Raw genomic sequence first — 20267 nt, 5'->3', positions numbered from 1 at the left:
TCCTCTCTGTCTCGGGCAGTGACACGTGTTATTCTTACAAACGTATGAGAATAGAGAAGAATAGAAACCCCCCAAGACTGCATCACCTGTCCCATAGTTTATCTGAGACACAGCTAACCGACAGTCTTGTCTCTTCTGAGTAGATGTGTGGAGCTTCATGCAGTTTGAGTGAATCCGTGTAGCGTAACAGATTACAGCTGACCCTTGAACAATGGGGCCTGACATTGCAGGGTCCGTTCAACCTCAGAACTACAGTATCGGTGGGAGGTGAAGTTGGCATATCTGGAGGGCTGACTTCTTATGCACCTGGGTTCTGCGGGGTGGGCCGCGGGACTCGAGGGTGCTCGGATTGTGGTATTCTGGGGGTCCTGGAACCCATCCCCTGGGTGTACCAAGGGTCGACTGTAATTCCTAAATTGAATGTTCCTACTAGTATTTCCTGGTTTAATTATGTTTATCCCCCATACTTTTAATTTAACATTTTAAATTATTTCAACAAATACTCCCGAGTCCCTTTCGTATGCGCAGTCTTAGGTGTGTGGCCTGTGAAGGCAGGGTGAGCACACCGCCTCCTGGCCCGAGGGACCCACTCCGGCTGGGAGCACTGGGGGGCTGTGGAACCCGCTGATGCCCTGGCAGGGCCTGCGCCTGAGCTCCTGGTAAGGAGCAGGCCCCTGGCTGCTTCCATAGCGCTCGCTCTTCTGTTGACAAGCGTGGCGGGCGAGGGGTGCTCCCTGGCCCTGGCTCTGCCTCAGCAGGGACCCGGACTCTGCCTCCAGGTGCTCTGCCCACCTGGAGTGGGCTCACTGGGTGTGGTTCTCGAGTTCCTGGGCCAGGCTGGGGCCCGAGGGTCCGGGGGATGGTGTGGCTGGGGCATCGGGTGGGGGTCTCTGTTCTATGGAAGGACACAGAGGTCATGAGAGAAAAAGACAGAGTGCCAAGTGCTAGCAGAAACTCGAGGCTCCCAGTCGTGGTGGGGCAGGCGGGTCAGCAGGTGCTGGCTTGCGAGGTGGTTCTGCTTGTGGTCACCTGGGTGCTGAATGAGTGCGAAAGTGGATTTAATATGGTCACTGAGGAGAATACCGCCTAGATAGACCTTCCCCGTCAGACACCGTTTAGCTTCCTGGGCCTCGCCTGAGTTCTTTGGCACACGCTCTGGCCTCCTTCCCCCACAGGGTCTCACCTGGGGCATTAGAAGCTGGATTGTAAAATTTGTTTTAAAAGATGCTTTGTTAAGCTGTTGATTCTCCTTAAAATCCTGGCTTTCCTTAGCATGTGGCTCCTCTCATCGTATCTGGGTTTTTCTGTCTCAAAGTCCAAATTGTTACCTGTGCATGCCTGTGTGTTTAATACATGCCCTTTGTTGGATATTTGGTGGTGGGGAGGCGGGATCACAACATTTCTGTTCCTCTTGCGTTGTTTCCTTATGATGAATTCTTAGAAGTGGAACTTCTGGATTCAGGCAATGAACACTTTTGCTAGTTACTGTCAAAAATGCCTCTTGGAGAAGTTGTGCCAAACCCACCCAGCTGTCCTGGTCACATAGCAGGCTTCCCTCAGCTTGGGGCTAGGGTTCTTCCCAGAGTCCTTCCTTTTTTTTTTCTCCTTGAGACGGATTTTCGCTCTTGTTGCCCAGGCTGGAGTGCAATGGCATGGTCTTGGCTCACTGCAGCCTCTGGCTCCGGGGTTCAAGCGATTCTCCTGCCTCAGCCTCCCAAGTAGCTGGGGTTACAGGCATGCGCCACCACGCCCGGCTAATTTTGTATTTTTAGTAGAGACGGTATTTCTCCATGTTGGTCAGGCTGGTCTCGAACTCCCGACCTCAGGTGATCCGCCTGCCTTGGCCTCCCAAAGTGCTGAGATTACAGGCATGAGCCACTGTACCCAGCCTCTCAGGGTCCTTCCTAATGCAGGCTGCTTTCTCTCATGTGACCAAGAGACATGCACTCCTTCCCTACCACATGCCAGGCTGTGCTGTGGGCAAGCACCCCTGCCCTCATGGGACCCGGCGGGAGCCAGGTGACACGTGGATCCCGGGAAGCGGCCAGAGCTCAGGAGGAAGGCAAAGCGGGGAAGAGGGTGTGCGGTCTTAGGCCTGGGGGCCCAGGAGACCTAAGGAAGCCTCGTAGGTGCCCAGGGTCCAGCGTTTCTGGGTTCAGGAGCAGTGATCCCAAGGCCTCTAATACTTCAGCTATAGCAGGGAGGCGGGGTGACTGGCCAGAGAGGGCCAGATAGAGCTGGGAGAGTGAGGCCACAGGGTTGGGGGCCATGGCAGAGGCTTTTGCTTTCACCCAGAGTCAGATGGGACCGTTGGAGGGCTGTCAGCAGATGAGGGCCATGCTCTGACTTGCAGTAATAGGATCGTGGTAGCTGGCTGCAGGGGTCCTGGGCCGAGCAGCAGGGAGACCAGGAGGCAGAGAGTGGGCGTTGGTTGGGACCGGGGACGCCTAGGGTGCTGAGAGGTGGTTGCTGCTGGTCATGCTGTGAAGGAACCTCAGTGAGTTCCGGCTCATGAGTAGATCATCTTAGGGAGTGCCTGCGAAGACCAAACACTCTTTTTTGATGTTGCTGCCAGACCCAAGGATTAATGTCGTGCTTGCTGGTGGCCACGTTCTGCCCCAAGAGGAGGCCCGGAAACTGGTGGAAAGCGAAGACATCTTCACTGGGACTCAGACCGAGCTGGGAGCCGGAGGCCGGCTCCCTTCCTACCTCTCACCTCAGCCTGCTCCAGGGTAAGTCCCATTGAAAACTCACTTGCGTTGAGCGCCTGCTCTGCCCCACACACAGTGACGGCTGGCTTTTCTATGGGCCTGGCTGAGTCCTCGTCAGCCTGTATGGGAGGGCACCGTGGTGTTACTGTCTCAACGTAGGGAAAGGAAACAGGCTGTCGAGAGTTCCAGAACGTTTAGGTAGATTGCAGAGAACTGATGGAAACGTAATTTTATCATTTTCAAAGTCATATGAAGCTCTGCTCTTTGCATGTTTTAAATGATCCTTTTTAGAGTAAAGGAAGTTTATATTAGAGAATTAGGAGCATTTGGAAATGTAGAAATAAAACTCATTCTGTTCTCATAGGCCTATTGTGCGCAGCACGTGGGCGTGTTTTCAACCCATTTTCTTCTTCAGAATCTTTTTTTATGCACAGCATGCAGTAAGGGTGCCCAAAATGTGGGTGCCCAGGTGGCCCAGGACCCTTTCTTTGATGCCTGCAGACCCCGGGTCCCTTCCCACGCCGTGCCCCCCACACCCCGCCACCCTGGGTCAGGGCGGAGGTGACACTACCTGCCCTCGAGCCTGACCCACACGTTTCCTTCTGCAGGCCTTCTGCTCATTGCCGTGTCTAGGACAGTTATCCACATCGTTGTGTTTTCCAGTCTTGAAGAAATTAGTTTAAAAATATGTAATACAGGAAGATGTGTTTTCTTAATTACAGAAGAATAATGGTAAAAGGAATAGTTCCCTTGGCCGTCTTCCAGTCCCCCTCCTCCAATCCCACTCTTCCCCCCAGGGCACCGTGGTCAGCAGTTAGAGCCTTCTAGGCCTTCTTTTCTGTGCATTTAACTATAGTTGTATGTTATCCATTTATATGCGTGCTCACATGTAACTAGCAGGGCTGGGCTTACACTGTACACGCCGTCCTAAGCGTGCATGTATGTGTGTGCACACGCATGTCCTGCAGGTCTTCCTCTGCAGGCCTCCTGGATGGCGCCCTAGCTCATGCAGCGTTGCCTGTTGGCCGATGTGCCAGTGTTTTCTCTTGTTTGCTTAGCCTCCCCGATGCCCTTTGTGACTATGGGTCCACACTCAGTGTCGTCAGAGGGCAGCTTTTGGCTCTACTTGCTGTGTGCACCTCTCCAGATGAGGAAGGCATGCCTCTCATAGGGATGCCACCAAGCTGCACTGGGGCGGCTGTCGTTGAGGGCCCAATCCTGGTCCGTGGGTGCTCACAGCACTAGCGGCCGGGCTCCCTTGCCAGCATTCCCCTCGTCTGGGACGTCTCGGTGGACACAGGCCACGTGACCCATCGCTCTCCTCACTCAGGACCTTGGACACAGCTCATCTTCCGGGACTTGGTTGTACCAAGGCAGTTGCCCAAGATCAGCCAATTCCTAGTCTTTCTACTGGATTGGACGTTTTTGCATCCCATAGTTCTAAGAGTCTGATTAGCATCCACTCCACATCTAGTGCAGTTGTGACTGTGGAGATGCATCCGTTGGTTCACCCGTTCAGTCATTCACTTACACGTCACTTGTTCAACAAATAAGCATTGCCAGAGCCTTGAGGTGTGTCCCTGAGGATTGTGGTCTGGTCCGGACAGTAGCTAACACAGTAAGAGAGAATCGTGTAGGGAAGCATGTAGGCAGGGGGTGAGCTGTGTGGAGTGCTTTTGTGTTCCAGGGACTAAGTTGAGTGCTTCCTCATAAGGTGAGACCCCAAGTGATGTGCTCAGACAGCAGGTGGGGTCTCGGATCCCCGTGGAGGCCCGGACCTGGCACATCCCCACCAGAGGACCTACAGTCCCTGGGGCTGCCGCGGGTTGAGGTCCCAGCACCCCAAGGCCTGTGTGCACTCGGCAGATGAGTGGCCCTCATCACCTGGAAGCCACACCCTTCACTCCCTCGCTGCACGCCGGCCAGAACTGCGTGGCATGGTGATGCCTGGCTGCCAGGGCAGCTGGAGGTTGGCCTCGTGTTTCCTGGGCTGCTATCATGCTGAAAGTCAGAGATCCACAGTTTCACAATCTCTTAGCCAAAATTGTGAAATCCAAAAAGCCCCCAGCACTGACATTTTTTTTCTTAGAATTGATGCTAAAAGCATTTGCTGGGCAAATTGGCCCTGGGCACGTGTGAAGCTGTTCATGGTTTTCCCTTGACCTCTGCAGTTTGAGTGTTCAGAGGCCTCGCTGCAGACACAGGACAGTGGATGCCTGCAAGGCCCTCTCCCCAGCCTGCTGGTTTCTACCTAGCAAGTGACCGTATGACTTTTCTGAAATCCCCAAACATATCTAGCCCAAGGGTTTTAATGAAAGGGCCGTGGACCCAGGTGACTGTGGAGAGGAGAACGGGTACACGACTGCGGCGGTCTGCTACTCAGGGCCCCAAGAGCACAGGAGAAGACACAGGGCTGCCTGGGGGCCTCACCCGTGTGTCTGGACTGTGCCCCAGAAGTTGCCCAGACGCTTCGGCAAGGGGCTTCGTGAGACCCTCCTGGTGTGGATTCGCCTCCTGTCTCACCTGGGCCTGCAGGAGGCTGTGCGGTTTCCCAGCATTTGCGTGGAGCTCGTCTCGAGCGTGGGATGGATAGAGACGGAGAGGGAGGTGCAGGGGAGAGAGCTGGAGGGAGAGGTGCAGGCAGATGCGCACCATCAGCCCACCCTCAGTTCCCCCAGAACACTGCTTTCCTCAGAACTCAGCTCACCATCCCTTTCTCTGTGGAGGCCGCCCTTGGGTGGTATCCTTCCTCTTCCGTCTTTTTTTTTTTTGAGGTGGTCTTGTGCCATGCCCAGGCTGGAGTGCAGTGGCGCGATCATGGCTCACTGCAGCCTGGACTCCTGTGCTCCAGCGAGGCTCCCACTTCAGCTGCCCAAGTAGCTGGGACTACAGGTGTGTGTCACCACACTGGCTAATTTTTAAACTTTTTGTAGACATGAGGTCTCACTGTGTTGCCCAGGCTGGTCTTGAACTCCTGGGCTCAGCCTCCCACAGTGCTGGGATTACAGGTGTGAGCCACTATGCCCGGTCCTGTCCTCTTTCTGAGCCTCTGGTATAGCTTTACTAGGTCGCTGACGTTAACCTGTCCGTGCGTCTGTTCCCCAGTGAGGTGGCGTGGTCACATTCTGTTCATCTGGTGCCTAGTGTCAGTCTGTCTTGTGGAGGCTGCAGTGGCAGGGCTGGCAGGAGGCCTGGGTCCCTTTGCTCTGCGGTCATCCGGTCCAGACCGTGGCAGCCTCCTCGCGGGTCACCACGTGCTGAATGCTTGAGGACATTATGCGCAGCCCTTAGGAGCTGCCCTCGTCAGCCTCCTCTGTCTTTTTTGGCCCCTGTCCCCTTCTTTTTTTGTTTTTGTTTGAGATGGAGTCTTGCTCTGTCTCCCAGGCTGGAGCACAGTGGCTTGATCTCAGCTCACTGCAACCTCTGCCTCCTGGGCTCAAGTGATTCTCCTGCCTCAGCCTCCAAATAGCTGGGTTACAGGTGCCCGCCACCCACCTGGCTAATTTTTGTATTTTTAGTAGAGACGGGGTTTCGTTTTGTTGGCCAGGCTGGTCTTGAACTCCTGACCTCAAGTGATCTGTCTGCCTCGGCCTCCCAAAGTGCTGGGATTACAGGTGTGAGCTACTGCGCCCAGCCTCCCAGCCCCGTCCCCTTCTGCGTGAGCCCCATCTGACAGCCATTTCCCTAGTTGGCTGTGAAGTCGGATGGTGTTTGTCATCAGTTAGTTGTTTTCCTGTTGTAGAGTTTCCCAGGGACTCTCCAGTCCCTCTCTCCTTTCCTCTCACACCTCCTCAAGGCAGCAGCAGGGACTTCCCCTTGAGGTGGAAGCAGAGCCGCACAGCTGACTGGGGTTTGGGGGCCCTGGGGTCATCAGAGGCCGCACCATGAAGTGACAGTGCTGACCGACGCGTCGGCAAGTGCTCCTGTACATTAGTGTTGGGCTTTTGGTAGCGTTCTCTGCTAAATCCTTTCTAAATGTGGACTTCTCTGGAGAAATTTGAGACGAAGTGCAAATTTAGTCTTTCTCTTATTATAAATTGGTGGCCTTAAATGCTTTGCACTTGTTTCTAATGGGGAATCGATGCAGTCTCTCCTTTTGACTCCTCTGTGGCCCTACATGACTGTCATCTATGTCATTATCCTCAGGGTGGATAGCGTCGCAGAAGGAAGCCCGCCTGCGCATGGTGAACAGATGCTGCCCGAGGACCAGCACGCCACTGCCTCGGGGAGAGAGCCTGCGGCAGTAGAGACCCCTGGACAGGGCCTTCTGGGGGGAAGCAGGCCCGAACCAGTGGATGCAAAGCCATCTGCTTCATGTGAGGATTCTGAAGCTCCAGTCCCAGCTGAGGATGGAGGCAGTGACGCTGGCGTGTGGGGCCTGTGTCAGCAGGCCCAGCTGGAGCTCACAGGTGTCAGTGGTTCACACCTTTGGGCTGGGGTCACCGTGGCCCAGCGCCAGGCCAAGGGTCAGCTGGCGGTGGGCAGCCTCCCGATGCACTGCCCTTGCTACAGGAGTGAACAGGGCCTGCGGCGGCGAAGCCAGGACTTGGCCGGCAGCCCGTCTGGGGTGGCAGGCATCTCATTAGGGACACCTACTCTAGATGAGCCATGGCTGGGAGTGAAAAATGCCCAAGAAGAGCTGCAGACCTGCCTGATTAAGGAGCAGCTGTCGGAGTTGAGCCTTGCGGGAGCCCTGGACATCCCCCACCCCGAGCTCGTCCCAGCAGAGCGCCCGGCTTTCACCGCTCCTGTGCTGTCCTGTGATCTGGGAGGCAGAGATCTGTATGGCGGCCGCACGGGCAGCTCCTCAGCCTGCTATGCCTTGGCCACGGACCTCCCCCGGGGCCTGGAGGAAGTGGAGGCCCAGGAGGTTGATGTGAATTCCTTTTCCTGGAACCTCAAGGAGCTCTTTTCCAGTGACCAGACAGACCAAACAGCATCAAATTGTTCCTGTGCTACGTCTGAACTCGGAGGGACACCCTTGTCCTCGGCAGTGGGTTCCGATCCAGATGTGGGCCGTCTCCAGGAACAGGGGTCATGTATCCTGGATGACAGGGAGCTGCTACTGCTGACTGGCACCGGTGTTGACCTTGGCCAGGGCCGAGTGTTCCGGGAGAGCTGCCTGGGACATGATCCGACACAGCTGTCTGAGGTTTGTTCGGTGTCCTCTGAACGTGATGCAGCAAGTGACAGAGGAAGCCCAGGACGCATTCCTTCCTCGTTGGATACTGGCCCTGAGAACATGTGCCCGTCGGCAGAGGAGCCAACGCTGGACGTCCAGGTCACCTCCACACCCGTGATGCCTGGGGCTGCTGGCCTGCAGCGGGAGATCCAGGAGGGTGCCTACTCGGGGAGCTGCTACCATCGAGATGGCTTGCGGCTGAGTATGTCCTGGGCCCCACGGGAAGAAGCGTGCTGCCCTCAGAGCAAGTGCGAGTGGTGCAGGGGCTTCCTTGTCCAGGGGTCTGACGGGGTGTCACCCTGGATTATTTTCAGCAGAAATCATGTTTTAAAGGAGAATGCATTATCATTCACTCCTTGAAAATTCAGATTAGAAATGTGTGTGCCTGGGGAGGGTGGAGCCCAAGGTCCCAGGCCAGCTGCCCCGTGCCCGTCAGTTCCAGCTGTGCCTCCTGACTCAGACCACACACTTCAGAGAACCACTCCTCTGGGAGCAGGGGAGGCGTGGGGGCGTCGTGTTGCAGTCTGCCCCTCGACCTCCCGCCAGCCTCACCTCGGTGGGCGCACGGAGAGGCTGAGGGAGACGAGCGTCGCCAGGTGCTCACATGTTCTTCTTCCGTGGTTTTGGTGTTTACGCTGCCCTGATCTCTGAAAAACCTGGCCTTCCGTGAGGTCATGTGATCCGGCCCCTCCGCTGGCTCCTTTGAGGTTGATTCTGTTTGTTTACTTTCTTTTTTATTTTCCTAATTTCTTAGCAGGTCCACATTATTTTAACCAGTCGTTTCCATATTGCCGATTTTGTAGTGTTGATAGCTAGGGTTCTTATATTTAAAAGAATTTTGTAAATAATACGTGTTATTTGTAGAAATATTAGAAATATAAACAAGAAGAAGATAAAATCAGCTGGAAACCGCTACCACCAAAAAGAGCTAACCACACTTGTGTTGGTGTGTAGCTAGGGGGCTGTGTAAAATGCACACATGCTTTCTCTATGTAAGTGGGTATGGAGTGTCATGTGGCTCTTAGCAACTAGGGTATGTGCATGTGTCCACGGTTTTAACGTAAGCCATTCACACTCTTGTCACTGGAAGGCAGAAGACCCACTGTGTGTAGGGGCACGGTGAGTGCAGGTTCTCCCGGCTTCCTGAGTTGGGGGTGGTCTGCAGCCCTCTCCGGAGGGCTTCCTTGGCCCCCTGGCTGCCCTGAGTGAGGACGCGTGGTTGTTGCAGTCCTGTAGGCCACGCCTCAGGGGTTTCCCCTGCCAGCCCTACCAGCTTTCCTCAAGCCTTGGTGCTGCCTGCCTCTGCCTGGACTGCTCTGTGGTCCTGGTAGCGTTCTGGGGACTGGACTTTCTAATCCAAAGCTGCTGGGGATTGGACTGTTGCATTCTGGGAACTGGACTTTCTGACCTAAAGCTGCTGGGGATCGGACTGTTGCATTCTGGGGACTGGACTTTCTAACCCAAAGCTGCAGGGGATTGGACTGTTGCATTCTGGGAACTGGACTTTCTAACCCAAAGCTGCTGGGGATCGGACTGTTGCATTCTGGGAACTGGACTTTCTGACCTAAAGCTGCTGGGGATTGGACTGTTGCATTCTGGGAACTGGACTTTCTGAGCTAAAGCTGCTGGGGATCGGACTGTTGCATTCTGGGAACTGGACTTTCTAACCCATAGCTGCAGGGGATCGGACTGTTGCATTCTGGGAACTGGACTTTCTAACCCAAAGCTGCTGGGGATCGGACTGTTGCACTCTGGGAACTGGACTTTCTAACCCAAAGCTGCAGGGGATCGGACTGTTGCATTCTGGGGACTGGACTTTCTGACCCAAAGCTGCTGGGGATCGGACTGTTGCACTCTGGGAACTGGACTTTCTGACCCAAAGCTGCTGGGGATCGGACTGTTGCACTCTGGGAACTGGACTTTCTGACCTAAAGCTGCTGGGGATCGGACTGTTGCACTCTGGGAACTGGACTTTCTGACCTAAAGCTGCTGGGGATCGGACTGTTGCACTCTGGGGACTGGACTTTCTGACCTAAAGCTGCTGGGGATCGGACTGTTGCACTCTGGGGACTGGACTTTCTGACCCAAAGCTGCTGGGGATCGGACTGTTGCACTCTGGGAACTGGACTTTCTGACCTAAAGCTGCTGGGGATCGGACTGTTGCACTCTGGGAACTGGACTTTCTGACCTAAAGCTGCTGGGGATCGGACTGTTGCACTCTGGGGACTGGACTTTCTAACCTAAAGCTGCTGGGGATCGGACTGTTGCACTCTGGGAACTGGACTTTCTGACCCAAAGCTGCTGGGGATCGGACTGTTGCACTCTGGGGACTGGACTTTCTGACCCAAAGCTGCTGGGGATCGGACTGTTGCACTCTGGGGACTGGACTTTCTGACCCAAAGCTGCTGGGGATCGGACTGTTGCACTCTGGGGACTGGACTTTCTGACCCAAAGCTGCTGGGGATCGGACTGTTGCACTCTGGGGACTGGACTTTCTGACCCAAAGCTGCTGGGGATCGGACTGTTGCACTCTGGGAACTGGACTTTCTGACCCAAAGCTGCTGGGGATCGGACTGTTGCACTCTGGGGACTGGACTTTCTGACCCAAAGCTGCTGGGGATCGGACTGTTGCATTCTGGGGACTGGACTTTCTGACCCAAAGCTGCAGGGGATCGGACTGTTACATTCTGGGAACTGGACTTTCTGACCTAAAGCTGCTGGGGATCGGACTGTTGCACTCTGGGGATTGGACTTTCTGACCCAAAGCTGCTGGGGCTAGGACTGTTGCATTCTGGGGACTGGACTTTCTGACCCAAAGCTGCTGGGGATCGGACTGTTGCATTCTGGGGACTGGACTTTCTGACCTAAAGCTGCTGGGGATCGGACTGTTGCACTCTGGGAACTGGACTTTCTAAGCCAAAGCTGCAGGGGATCGGACTGTTGCATTCTGGGAACTGGACTTTCTGACCTAAAGCTGCTGGAGATCGGACTGTTGCACTCTGGGGACTGGGCTTTCTGACCCAAAGCTGCTGGGGATCGGACTGTTGCATTCTGGGGACTGGACTTTCTGACCTAAAGCTGCTGGGGATCGGACTGTTGCATTCTGGGGACTGGACTTTCTGACCCAAAGCTGCTGGGGATCGGACTGTTGCATTCTGGGGACTGGACTTTCTGACCCAAAGCTGCTGGGGATCGGACTGTTGCATTCTGAGAACTGGACTTTCTGACCCAAAGCTGCAGGGGATTGGACTGTTGCATTCTGGGAACTGGACTTTCTGACCCAAAGCTGCTGGGGATCGGACTGTTGCATTCTGGGAACTGGACTTTCTGACCCAAAGCTGCAGGGGATCGGACTGTTGCATTCTGGGGACTGGACTTTCTGACCCAAAGCTGCTGGGGATCGGACTGTTGCATTCTGGGAACTGGACTTTCTGACCCAAAGCTGCAGGGGATCGGACTGTTGCATTCTGGGAACTGGACTTTCTGACCCAAAGCTGCTGGGGATCGGACTGTTGCATTCTGGGAACTGGACTTTCTAACCTAAAGCTGCTGTCTAGGCAGGTCATCACAGGCCGGTGCGTTCTCACCTTCTTACCCTTCAGGTATACAGTTTGAGGTGAGGCGGGTGGAGCTCCAGGGCCCGTCACCCCTGTTCTGCTGCTGGCTGGTGAAAGACGTCCTCCACAGCCACCGCGACTCGGCCACCAGGACTTGCCTGCTCCTTGCCAGCCTGCCCGGCTCCACCCACTCCACTGCTGCCGAGCTCACTGGACCCAGCCTGGGGGAAGTGGGTATCTGCAGTCAGTGCCTGCCCTGGACTTGCCTTGTCCTGTGCGGCAGATATCCCAGTTGGCATCTCTTTCTGTTTCCTCGGGGGTGGGAATATGGTCTGTTCGTAACTTTTAACACTGTCTTCTAATGTCCAGTGTGACTGTAAGGCCACTTTAAATCTGCACAGACCCATGTGTATGGTGGGGTGTCAACACATTTCGACATAGGTGCCAATTTGGATTAGTGTGGTGAGGCTGCTGGGGGTGCCCCGTGGAGACAGGTCTGAGAGCACGGGAGGAGAGGGTGAGTGGAGTGCAGGGCACGCCTGCCTCGGGAGGCCGCCGAAGACAGAGGTGTCCCCATGGGTGCTGCGCCTCTGCCAAGTGCAGTGGCATGTGACCCGCAGACCTTCCTCTGCGTGGCAGGTGCTCAGAGCCAAACCCTGGTTTGAGGATACCCCCAAGGCTGTGGAACTGGAGGGGCTGGCGGCCTGCGAGGGCGAGTACTCACAGAAGTATAGCACCCTGAGCCCGCTGGGCAGCGGGGCCTTCGGCTTCGTGTGGACTGCTGTGGACAAGGAACAAAACAAGGAGGTATGCTGGCTCTGGGAGGGGAGGGCGCCGGGCATCCCTTCAGATGGCTCCTGGCTTTCGATCCCAGTTCTCTAAACCTGGGGTTTTTGGAGGAGTCCTCTACATACGGCACCAAGCATGCAAGCTGGCCTGTTTGGCCTGTGGGCGGTTTCAGGATACAAGAGGCTCTCCCAGCAGCGCACACGTCATCCAGGGCTGCTGAGCCTGTCAAGCTGTAGATGAAGACTCCAACAAGCCAGGCTCAGGGCTTCGCCTCCCACCCTCGCGTTGAGACCCCACATCTGGATCTGTGTTCCCCCCTTTCTGAGCACCACTCTCCTACCCACGTGGATGCTGATATCTCGCAGGCACTGCACAGGCATGCTTAAAGCCAAATTTAGGACCCCTCCGCCCAGCTGGAAAAAAGCCCCAAGAAAGATACAAGCAGGCTAACCAACAGAAGCTCTTGGTCTTCCTGGGTCCCTGGAATGACCTCTGTGTTTATAGCTCACGGCTGAACAGGGATTGCTGCGTGCTAGGCATCCCTCTAGGGGCACTGAAGGCTGCCAGCTGCTTGTCCCCCTGCCCCCTTCCTCCCCAGTTATCATGGCCACTCTTACATATTCTCCTTCCACATAAACTTTAGAGCTACAGTTCCTCCCTCCCAGGTCCGTTGGGATTTGTGGCTGCCTGGACATGTTTCAATATGGGGGAATTGACATCAGGACGGTGCCCACTTTCCTGTTGAGAAGCAGCATGTGCTGCTCGCTGCGAATCCTGTTAGACCGTCCAGGCATGCTGGTGCCTGGCGTGGCAGGTTCCTGTGAGGGTCGTGGAATACCGTCCACCCCTGCATCTTCTAGTCATGCATTGCTGGAATGCACCGAATATCTAAGCTTGGATTGGTTCATTGTATGTCCATATCCAAGTCTCCCTAGTACTAATGCTTTTTTAGTGGATCCTTTGGATTTTCTAGATAAACAGCCACTTCTCTGCAGTGATGACAGCTTTCTCTCCTCTCTGTGATTTGCTTGTCATCATCCTTTTATCCTTCCCTCCTGTCACTTACTAGGACCTGTGGAGCATGCTTCTCCAGGGCTCTGCTGCTTCTCCAAGGCGACTGTGGCTTCTTTCATTTCTTGATGAGCATCTTTTATTTGAGGATCTTTTCATTTTACTTTCAACCTGCTAAATTTTTTTTTTTTTTTTTTTTTTTTTTTTGAGATGGAGTCTCACTCTGTCGCCCAGGCTGGAGTGCAATGGCGTAGTCTCAGCTCACTGCAAACTCTGCCTCCCAGGTTTAAGTGATTCTCCTGCCTCAGCCTCCTGAGTAGCTGGGATTACAGGCACCTGCCACCACGCCTGGCCAATTTTTGTATTTTTAGTAGAGACAGGGTTTCACCACGTTGGCCTGGCCGGTCTCAAACTCCTGACCTCAGCTAATCCACCTGCCTCGGCCTCCCAAAGTTCTAGGATTACAGGCATGAGCCATCATGCCTGGCTAATTTTTGTATTTTTAGTAGAGACGGGATTTCACCATATTGGCCAGGCTGGTCTCAAACTCCTGACCTCAGCTAATCCACCCGCCTCGGCCTCCCAAAGTTCTGATTACAGGCATGAGCTCATGATTACAGGCATGAGCCATCATGCCTGGCTACAACCTGCTAAAAATTTTTAACAGTGAGTGTTGAGTTCTATCAAATTCTATCAAAAGATGTCTTTTCAGTGTCTTATTGAGATGCTCATATCCTTGTTACCTTTATTAATAAAATGAGTAACATTCACAGAATCTGTCTTCGATTAGATTAAAACAGTCTCTTAATGCATTGCTTAATTTGATTTGCTGTTTCTATTTGGGAATTTTAAAAATGTCTATTCATACCTGAGTTTCTTTCTTTTACTGTCAGAGTTGCTTGAGGCTGGCCGAGTGGCCGTTGGGTGGTGTGTCAGTCCAGGAAGAGGGTGTGCCTTTGGCTGGCCTAATTCTTCTCTCACTCCCTTTTTTTGCCACACTTGCCAAATAACTGTCTATTTTACTCATCAAGTTTTTAATTTTTCTTTTAATTTCTTATACTTTCTATGAGTTTTTCTACATATTTTCGATGCTGTTAATAGTAACAGTGTTTAGAGTATTAAGCTTTTGGAACACACTTTGGCCATTTCCTAGATGTTTTACTTTACAGTGCTTTTGTGATCATGTGTTTCTAAACAGTTTTGTTTTTTTTTTTTAGACAGGGTCTTACTCTGTCATCCAGGCTGGAGTGCAGTGGTATGATCTCAGCTCACTGCAGCCTCTGCCACCTAGGCTCAAGTGATCCTTCCACCTCAGCCTCCTGAGTAGCTGGGACTATAGGCACGTACCATCACATTTGGCTAATTTTTTTTTTTTTTAAGACGGGGTTTTGCCATGTTGATCAGGCTGGTCTCGAAATCCTGAACTCAGGTGATCCACCCGCCTCGGCCTTCCAGAGTGCTCGGATTATAGGCGTGAGCCACCATGCCCAGCCCACATTTGGCTAATTTTTTTGTACTTTCTTGTTTTTTGGGTAGAGACAGAGTTTTGCCACGTTGTTCAGGCTGGTCTCAAACTCCTGGGCTCAAGTGATCTACCTGCCTTGGCCTCTCAAAGTTCTGGGATTACAGGTGTGAGCCACCGTGCCCAGCCAACAGTTTGATTTTTAAGTTTCTATTTTCATCTTTAATGTATGTGAGCAGATCTTCTCATTCGTGGTTTGTATCAGGAATCTGATGGACTCTGGAGGTTTCTTTAAACCTTAATACCTTAAAGCAGAAGAAAGAAGCCCCAGACTCTTTATCTTACTGTAAAAAGAAACCACGAGTAGTTTTTGCCTTTTAAAAAACAGATGTCAATTTAAATGTTATTATAAGGCTAACAAGTTATTGAGTAAAGGAACCAATCAGAAAATAGACTCTTCAGGGTCGTTCTAGTTTACAGAATAGAGTGCAATTCCCACGTCTTAAAAATCTCCTTTGTACCAAGAACGCTCCCAGGCCTGGTGACCTGGTGACAGAGAGCAGAGATGGGCCTGCGTCCCCTGCTGTCACTGTGTTGGACAGGATGGGAGAGGCCAGAGTGTTGGGTGGTTGATTCTGTCACAGTTTATTAGAACTAGCTTTATGGGTGGGATGCAGCGGCTCACTCCTGTAATCCTAGCACTTCAGGAGGCCGAGGCCAGAGGATTGCTTGGCCCAAGAGTTTGAGACCAGCCTGGGCAACATAGTAAGACTCAGTCTCTACAAAAAGTTAAAAAATCAGGCTGAGGCAGAAGAATCACTTCAGCCCAGGAGGTCGAGGCTGCAGTGAGCCAAGATTAGGCTATTGCACTTCAGCCTGGGCAACAGAGCAAGACCCTGTCTCCAAGAAAAAAACGAAAGGCCAAAAACAAAAAAACCCCTAGCTTTATGGTGAATAAAAATGGCTTTCTTTTTTCTTCCCAGCTGTACAGGAAAAGAGAAGTTTTTTTTGTTTTTTTTTTTTGAGATGGAGTCTAGCTCTGTCGCCCAGGCTGGAGTGCGGTGACACAATCTTGGCTCACTGCAACCTCTGCCTCCTGGGTTCAAGCTATTCTTCTGTGTCAGCCTCCCAGCAGCTGGGATTACAGGCACCTGCCACCATGTCCAGCTAATTTTTGTATTTTTAGTAGAGATGGGGTTTCACTGTGTAGGTCAGGCTGGTCTTGAACGCCTGACCTTGTGATCTACCTGCCTTGGCCTCCCAAAGTGCTGAGATTACAAGCATGAGCCACTGCGCCCAGCCAGAAAAGAGAAGATTAAAAAAAAATCTTTATTGAGTTTTTTTCCCCAGCGTTTAGGATGACCTGCTATTTCAGGATGAAGCGCTAGTATCCCAGTGGTTATCACTAAGAGAAAGAGAGCAGGCCTGAAACATACGGCTTATGACATGGGAAAGAAAATGCCAGAAGAGCACTGCAGTGTGTGGAGTGTGAGACACCTACTGCTTTCCAGCTCTACCGCCTGAGAGCTATGGAGGAAAATATTTAAATGCAGGATGCACAAAGCATGAGTGTCCATTATTAGGGACTTTCAGCAACTGGACAGACATGCCACCAGCACCCAGATCAAGATACAGAATTTCCCCAGCATCTCAGGAGCCTCCTGGGCACAGACCCCAGGGTACCCACTCTCTTGGCATTTAACATAATCAGGCTTGCCTATTTCTGGACATTATATAATGCTCAAATGATGTGAGCTCTAATGATGTAGAGTATCTTTTTGTGCATGCTTGTTTGCCATCTGCATATTTTCTTTGATGAAATCTTTTTTTTTTTTAAATATTGCACTTTAGGTTCTGGGGTACATGGGCAGAACATGCAGGATTGTTGCATAGGTACATACATGGCAAGGTGGTTTGCTGCCTCCCTCCCCATCACCTATATCTGGCATTTCTCCCCATGTTATCCCTCCTCAACTCCCTACCTGCCGCTGTCCCTCCCCTAGTCCCCACCAACAGACCCTAGTGTGTGACACTCCCCTCCCTGTGTCCATGTTTTCTCGTTGTTCAACACCCGCCTATAAGTGAGAACATGTGGTGGTTGATTTTCTGTTATTGTGTCAGTTTTCTGAGAATGATGGTTTCCAGATTCATCCATGTCCCTACAAAGGACATGAACTCATCGTTTTTGATGGCTGCATAGTATTCCATGGTGTATATGTGCCACATTTTCCCTGTCCAGTCTATCATCGATGAACATTTGTGTTGGTTCCAGGTCTTTGCTATTGGAAACAGTGCCGCAGTGAACATACGTGTGCATGTGTCCTTATAATAGAACAATTTATAATCCTTTGGATGTATACCTAGTAATGGGATTGCTGGGTCAAATGGAATTTCCATTTCTGGGTCCTTGAGGAATTGCCACACTGTCTTCCACACTGGTTGAACTAATTTACACTCCCATCAACAGTGTAAAAATGTTCCTATTTCTCCACATCCTCTCTAGCATCTGTTGTCTCCCGATTTTTTAATGATCACCATTCTAACTGGTGTGAGGTTTTGATTTGCATTTCTCAGTGTGGTTTTGATTTGCATTTCTCTAATGACCAGTGATGATGAGCATTTTTTCATATGTTTGTTGGCCTCATATATGTCTTCTTTTGAAAAGTGTCTGTTCATGTCCTTTGCCCACTTTGAATGGGTTTGTTTGTTTTTTTCTTGTAAATCTCTTTTAGTTCTTGGTAGATTCTGGATATTAGCCCTTTGTCAGATGGGTAGATTGCAAAAATTTTTTCCCATTCTGTTGGTTGCTGGTTCACTCTGATGATTGTTTCATTTGCTGTGTGGAAGCTCTGGAGTTTAATTAGATCCCATTTGTCTATTTTGGCTTTTGTTGCCAATGCTTTTGGTGTTTTGGTCATGAAGTCCTTGCCTATGCCTATGTCCTGAATGGTTTTGTCTAGGTTTTCTTCTAGGGTTTTTATGGTGTTAGGTCTTTCGTTTAAGTCTTTGATCCATCTGGAGTTAATTTTAGTGTAAGGTTTCAGGAAGGGGTCCGGTTTCTGCTTTCTGCACATGGCTAGCCAGTTTTCCCAACACCATTGATTAAACTGGGAATCCTTTCCCCATTGCTTGCTTTTGTCAGGTTTGTGAAAGATCAGATGGTTGTAGATGTGTGGTGTTGCCTCCAAGGCCTCTGTTCTGTTCCACTGGTCCGTATTTCTGTTTCAATACCAGTACCATGCTGTTTTGATTACTGTAGCCTTGTAGTATAGTTCGAAGTCAGGTAGCGTGATGCCTCCAGCTTTGTTCTTTTTGCTTAGGATTGTCTTGGCTATGCGGGCTCTCTTTTGGTTCCATATGAAGTTAATGTGGTGTTTTTTTTTTTTGTTTTTTTTTTTTTTGAGATGGAGTTTCACTCTTGTTACCCAGGCTGGAGTGCAATGGTGCGATCTCAGCTCGCCGCAACCTCTGCCTCCTGGGTTCAGGCAATTCTCCTGCCTCAGCCTCCTGAGTAGCTGGGATTACAGGCAGGCGCCACCGTGCCCAGCTAATTTTTTGTATTTTTAGTAGAGACGGGGTTTCACCATGTTGACCAGGATGGTCTCGATCTCTTGACCTCACGATCCACCTGCCTCGGCCTCCCAAAGTGCTGGGATGACAGGCTTGAGCCACCGCGCCTGGCCTAATGTGTTTTTTTTCCAGTTCTGTGAAGAGGGTCATAGGTAGCTTGATGGGGATAGTGTTGAATCTATAAATTACTTTGGGCAGTATGGCCATTTTCACAATATTGATGAAATCTTTTCAAACCTTTGCCAGCTTTTAAAAATTGGATTTTTAAATAATATTGAATTTTAAGAGTTCTTTAGATTTTCTAGTTACTAGTCCTTTATCTGATAAGGGAACTTCACCCAGTCTGTGGCTTGTCTTTTCATTCTCTTAACAGTGCCTTCTGGAGAGCAGAGGTTTTTCATTTGATGAAATTCTCTTTTTACCATTTGTCACTTGTGTTTTTGGTGTTATATCTAAGAAGACTGCCAAGCCCAAGGTCATAAAGACTTACTCGCATGTTTTCTTCTAAGAGTTTTATGGTTTTAGATTTTACATGTAAGTCTTCGATCTATTTTTAGGTTACCTTCTGTGTGTGGTGTGAGACTGGGGTCTGACTTCACTCTTTTGTATGTGGATATCTAATTGTTCTAGCACTGCTCGTTGAAGACTGTCCTCTCCCCATTGAGTGGTTTTTGGCACCCTTGTCAAAAATCAGTTGACTGTAGATGAGTGGGTTTGTTTCTGGACCTGAATTCTGTTCCATTGATTTATAGTCTATCTTCAGTCTGTCCTTAGGTCAGTCCCATACTCTCTTGATTACTGTAGTTGTGTAGTAAGTTATGAAACTGGAAAATGCCAGTCCTCCAGCTTTGTTCTGCTTAAGCTTGTTTTGGCTATTTTGAGATTGTTTTGGCTATTTTGCATTTCCATAAGGATTTTCGGATCAGCTTGTCAGTTTTGCAAAAAATGCCGGCTGAGACTCTTCCAGGAATCACATTGAATCTGTAGCTCACTTTGGGTAGTATTGTCATCTTAACAATATTAAGTCTTCTGATCTGTGAGCCTGGAAAGTTTTCTGTTCCTTTAGATCTTTAATTTCTTTCAATGGTGTTTTGTAATTTCACTGTACAAGTCTTGTTGTCCTTTTGTTAAATCTCTGTCATTTTTATGTCCAGTTTCTTCCTTTTCCTAGGTTTATTTTTCATTTGCTAGAATATATTTTTTGCTAATTTTTCCATGAAGGATTCATGGGCATCATACTTTCAGTCCTTGTGTGTATTAAAACGTGCTTATTTTTATCTCATATTTTAGTGGTGATGTGCCTTTTTCCTCAGAACTTTCTAGACTTGTATCTGTTGTCATCTAGCATTATTTTGAAGTGAATTTTGCTGACAGCAACCTGTTTTTTTTTTCTTTTTAGATTTAAAATCTTTGTCCTTCAAAATTTTTACCGCATGTCTGTAGGGGTGTATGTTTGTGTGGTTTTCTTTATTCTCGCTTGATACTCAGTAAGACTTTGATCTGAATATTTAAAGCTTCCTTTATTTTAAGAGAATTCTATTGTTTGGTTTCCTGAATTCTTTGCCTCTCCGTCCTCCTGACTCTCATTTGAGGTGTGCATGAGAACCCTGGAGGGGCTGGCAGCTGGATGGGCCGCAGGCATCTGCACTTGGTGTCTGTGCTCCTGCCCTCCCCGGGGCTCCTGGAGCTCTGCCGCATCTCAGCAGGCCCTTCTTTGGCCTTCGAGACCACAGCCCTGCTTCCCTTGTCTTCTCGCTTTCCCTCAGTCTCGCCTCTGGCCTTTTGGGCCATGGTGACCCTCCCGTCAAAGGGTCTTCAGAATTTGTCTCCTTTCACCTCCCACAGGCTGGCACCCAAGCCACCCCCTTCTCTCCTGATGACCGTGAGATGCCTGGATGTCGCCCAGGCTCCTATCATTCTTTCTGATGCCCCCGGCCTCGATGCCTCCCAGTGCCCCCTTATGCTGCCTGCCCAGCCACCACCTC

General features: G+C 51.0%; 1 protein-coding gene across 5 annotated transcripts in view; it reads left to right on the top strand.

Moving 5' to 3' along the window:
• Window positions 1–20267, top strand: part of PASK (PAS domain containing serine/threonine kinase) — a 48260-nt gene that overhangs the window by 16388 nt on the left and 11605 nt on the right. For all 5 annotated transcript variants that reach the window (XM_064383434.1, XM_021665050.2, XM_064383433.1 and 2 more), the window contains 4 exons: window positions 2576–2732; window positions 6858–8095; window positions 11496–11680; window positions 12090–12257. In XM_064383434.1, coding sequence (XP_064239504.1) covers window positions 2576–2732; window positions 6858–8095; window positions 11496–11680; window positions 12090–12257 — 1748 coding nt within the window. The remainder of the gene's footprint in view (window positions 1–2575; window positions 2733–6857; window positions 8096–11495; window positions 11681–12089; window positions 12258–20267) is intronic.

This window comes from Aotus nancymaae, unplaced genomic scaffold (genome assembly GCF_030222135.1).
Source record: "Aotus nancymaae isolate 86718 unplaced genomic scaffold, 86718_ANA_hifiasm-v0.15.2.pri h1tg000031l, whole genome shotgun sequence".
In the NCBI taxonomy this organism is placed as follows: domain Eukaryota; kingdom Metazoa; phylum Chordata; class Mammalia; order Primates; family Aotidae; genus Aotus; species Aotus nancymaae.
This window is presented reverse-complemented; position numbering and strand designations above follow the sequence as displayed.